Source organism: Aythya marila, assembly GCF_965140915.1.
Source record: "Aythya marila genome assembly, chromosome: 9".
Classification (NCBI taxonomy): domain Eukaryota; kingdom Metazoa; phylum Chordata; class Aves; order Anseriformes; family Anatidae; genus Aythya; species Aythya marila.
This window is the reverse complement of record NC_139050.1, coordinates 5342978-5347120: the sequence shown is the minus strand read 5'-3', so window position 1 is coordinate 5347120 and position 4143 is coordinate 5342978. Positions and strand designations below refer to the sequence as shown.

Genomic DNA, 4143 nt, shown 5'->3' with positions numbered 1-4143 from the left:
CTCCCAGCGGGTCGGGGGTGGGCCCGCGGTGGGGAGCGGGGTGGGTGCGGCGGGGACGTCTGTGCAGGTCTGTGTGTAAAACTTCACTGCTGAATCACGGCTGTCTTATGCTATCAGAATTTTATAAATTATACTTGATAAATCCAAGCACTTCCATGTTAGATACTAAATAAATATTTTTATCTTTTATAGCATTCACCTGCATGTGGTTCGTGCGGTACATGCAAGCTGTACTTGGTTCAGATTTTAAAATACAGATATTTTGCAAGAGTTGGTGTGGCTGTGTTCGTCTTGTCCTCTGTTCCCACTTGTAAATGACCGGTTTGAGGGGAATGGCTCGCAGTTTGATAAGGCCCCCCCATACAACCCCCTCGTGATCTTCCAACACAACGCTCGCTCTGCTGGAGGCAGAGGGAGAACTGTTGTGGTGTGAGGCGTTGTAAGATCTGAGGAAGAACAGAAAACCTGAGAGGACACGGTACCAGGGACCTTGGAGGGGAGTGAAGACTCCCAGGAAAAAAGAAGACTAAACAAGGAAGTCATTAATAGACCTAGACACTGGAAATTTGGCAAAACCCTCTTCCTTCTGTAGTTTTGCCAGATGAAAGATATCGGAATGGGTTTATTTTCCGTAAATAAACCCATTCTTCACCTTCTTCCACCGTGGCTTTTGTTCCAAAAAGCCAATGCTTGTCCAGGCGTCGACAGCCCTGAACACGGCGCTCCTGCGAAGCTTGGGTGTCGGAGCCGGAGCAGCCCTGCGGGCATCGCGGACAGCAGGGAGCAGGTTCAGTGGCCCTGAGGAGGCTTCAGACTGAACCTCGCTGCTGACTCTGCTCTTGGCGAGCAGTGCTGCTTCCGCGGCATGGAGCTGGTGTCCTGCTCGTGGAGTGCCCGGCACCGATATGAAACACTGCGAGCCGGGAGAGCTGATCCCTGAAAGCCCTGCAGCTCAAGCCCCTAGTGCCAACCTAAGCCTCACAGGACAGTAAATTGACAGGAGAATTGGGACCCCCAGAGTCAGAAAATCGTGCGTACAGAAGTATATTTAGTGCACACAAGTATGCCTGTACTCTGCTGAAATGCAAATCTGCCTTATTGTCGTCCTAATCCCCATGCATGACACACTAATAAACAGGGTTTTTTAATTCTTACCATCTGTGGCACAGATTGCTTCCCACACTGCAGGCTTGCTTGGTTACAGTTGTGTAGGCATCGGGGAGAGAGCTCCTGCACGCGGCAAGCAGGGTGATCCCTGGGGAGGCTCGGGAAGGCTGCAGCGTCCTCACTCCCCACGTGCACTCGCGTCAGTTGTGCAACGCCCGTGCTCGCATTTCACGTCTGTCACGCAGGGATCGGTACAAAACCACGCTGCCATCGGAGGGGAGCTGCAGCGCTCCCAGCTGGGTCGCTGTCGGGCATTTTTCCCGATGTGTTGGCACTTTGCACCCCGCAGCCTTGCCAGCTGCCCCCCACCTGCTGAGACGAGTGGCGGAGCTCCCACGGAGAAGCCCGCAGGGTTCCAGAGGCAGGGCTGTGCCGGCAGCTCCCAGAGCTGTCCTCTCGCCTTGTCCTCCCCGTTGCACCTCACCTCTTCTCCCATCCTCCAGCACCCAGAGGTCTAACCCGGCCCTGCTGTCCGGCTCCGCAGTGGAGACGAGCCACACTAAGCTGGCCTCATGCAAAGAGCTTGCTATTGTTAGCCCGCAGCATTAGCGATGGCTCTAGGATTGCAAAGGAGCCATAGCCAGCTTCATGAGGAGCTGGGAAGGAGCCTGCTGCAGGCACTGAGCTGCCCACCCAGGCGGCTGCCTTGCGGCAACGCGGCCGCACCGAGCGCTGCCGTGTCGGGATGGAGCTCCCCAGCTCCCCGCGGAGCCGAGGCACAGCGCAGTGCCAGAGATCCACCTAGACGAAAATCCTGATCAGTGAGAGGTGTCCGTGTAACGTCAGGGGCAAGGCTGCAAGAAAATGCAACTGCCCAAAGCTGCTTGGCCCCTGCTGTGCACCTGGGGGTAAGGAATCCACTGGGAGGGCTATGCAGGAGCAGCAGGGACCACGCTGGCTTGTACAAATGTCCCTCTGCCCAACAAAAGCTTTGGTATTTCTCAGCTCCTCGTGCAAAAAAGCACTGGCATATGCTCTGAAATGCATTGCTCCAATTTGGTTTGGAGCTTCAAAAACCACCAGGCTTACATCAACCATGGAAAAATTTAATTCCACCCACTCCCCTTTCTGAATTTAGAATGATAAAGGAGCAACAGTTATGTCTGGAGTAGGGAAGCAGATATTGCACACATCTTGCTTACAAAATATCTCTGGTTTTCATGAACAAGTTTATTTTCCTCCCCCAACCATTGATGAGCACATGACAACCGTACAGAATAAAAGCTCAACTCCTTAGTTCTGCTCACATTCACTCAACATTTGCTCTAATCAATTATCTTATTTCATGCAATAAGAAAAGAATGAGATTCCTGTTATGCAGCCATAATCAGTTACAGTATGAAGCTGTGTCTGTGGAACATTTCTGATTTTGAAAACTAATCATGTGCTCTGCCATTACATTTCTCTTGTAAAACACTGGGCTTTTACCCAACTTGATACTTTATTTCCCTCCCTCAAAAACATCGGTGGCACAGTCTCATCCCTTGATGCCACATCCTTATGCTGCAGAAGCCTGCCTAATTGTGCTGTAAGGAACATATTTACCCATGGAGCCAGACTTGTTTTTTTTTTTTTTTTTACTTTATTGAAACTTAAAAGCATAAGCGGATGTTCCCTGCAGAGAAAGACAGAGGAGCAGAGGGTGCTGCATGTGAAAGTGGACATCTGTAGGAGGACAGAAGTCCGGTCTTCACAGGAAAGGCTCAATATTGATCTCTAGGGCAGAGCACGGCATGGTGAGCTCAAATTTGGTGATAACATCAGGGTGTAGGACTCCAAGTTTCCCAACGCTCTGACCTTTGGCAAAGATCTCAGCACAGCGACCAGGGAAGAAAGCAGAGCCTGTAAAGAAAGCGAGAGAAAAATCAATATTTCTCTGGGCCAAGGAAGTCAATAGGCATTTACCATGGAGAACAAAGCGCTCAGTATTAAACAGTTCTCTGTGCTGAGATGCTAAGAATGGGCTCTCGCTTTCTTGCATTAACAGTTGTCATGATTGATAGCGAACAAGGAAACCGTTTGAGTTAAAAATAAAATGTGAAGCCCGAAGCGTGGGCATTTTTCGCACTCCAGTTGTTTTGACTCAGTTACTCCTGCAGAAGGAAGCAGTGCCCATAAGTCAAGTCAGAGGGATACTGAAATGAAGAACTTTTGCAGGCTTTAGGCACTGTTTAATACCTGAATGTTTCCCACCTTACTCTGTTTAAGGAAATAAAGTTTGCTGTCATCTGAGGGGTAAGTAGGCACGTCACGCTTGATTACACGTCACATAATTAGAAACAAGCTACATTCCTCATCTGGAGAAGGGCTTTTAAGCAGCTTCACAGACACTGTAAAACTGGGGAACAATGACCTACTCTCCTAACAGCAGCTCCGTTTGCATTTTTTGTCCCTGTTTTATCTGATAGCCCTTCGGAAGAGCGAGCCAAACCAAACCAGCAAGCTTCTAATCAAGCCACCTTTCACAGCAAGTGTGTCCACCTGGGAGCAGCAACAGCAAAAGCTGGCACTTCTGTGAGGACAAGGAGAGGCTCCACTGCCGTGCACCCAGAGAGCTCTGCCCCCCTTCCAGCTTTGACAAATGTTTTCTTCTAAGTTCTCTGCTAACCAGGTGTGTGGTACCCACACCAACACCTCCTGGTGGGACCGCCCAAGTGTGCAGCTACTGGCACTGCCAGAATTCAGCACAACAGCTGTAGGCAAGTGCCAGCTGCCATTTGCTCAGATTTAGTAAGATTTTTAAATGCCTTTCCCTAGAGGAAAACTGCAGAATGTGTGTTCTGAGGTGGGAAACTCTACACAGAGGAAAAAAAAATAAATCTCCCTTCTCTTTTTGTGGTTCAGCTCCAGCACGGTTCGGGTACTGCGATGCTCCAGAAGAAATCGCATTACACTAGAAAAAACGGGCTCTGTGGCCTAAGCTGAAACACGAAGCTCGTGTATATATTTTATATATATATATATTATTTTGTTACT

General features: G+C 49.6%; 1 protein-coding gene across 1 annotated transcript in view; it reads right to left on the bottom strand.

Moving 5' to 3' along the window:
• Positions 1 to 2729: 2729 nt before the first annotated feature.
• The window catches only part of FARSB (phenylalanyl-tRNA synthetase subunit beta), a 35890-nt gene continuing 34476 nt past the window's right edge, over positions 2730 to 4143 (bottom strand). Inside the window, exon 17 of the mRNA XM_082767660.1 lies at positions 2730 to 3009. Coding sequence (XP_082623786.1) covers positions 2858 to 3009 — 152 coding nt within the window. The 3' untranslated portion in view covers positions 2730 to 2857. The remainder of the gene's footprint in view (positions 3010 to 4143) is intronic.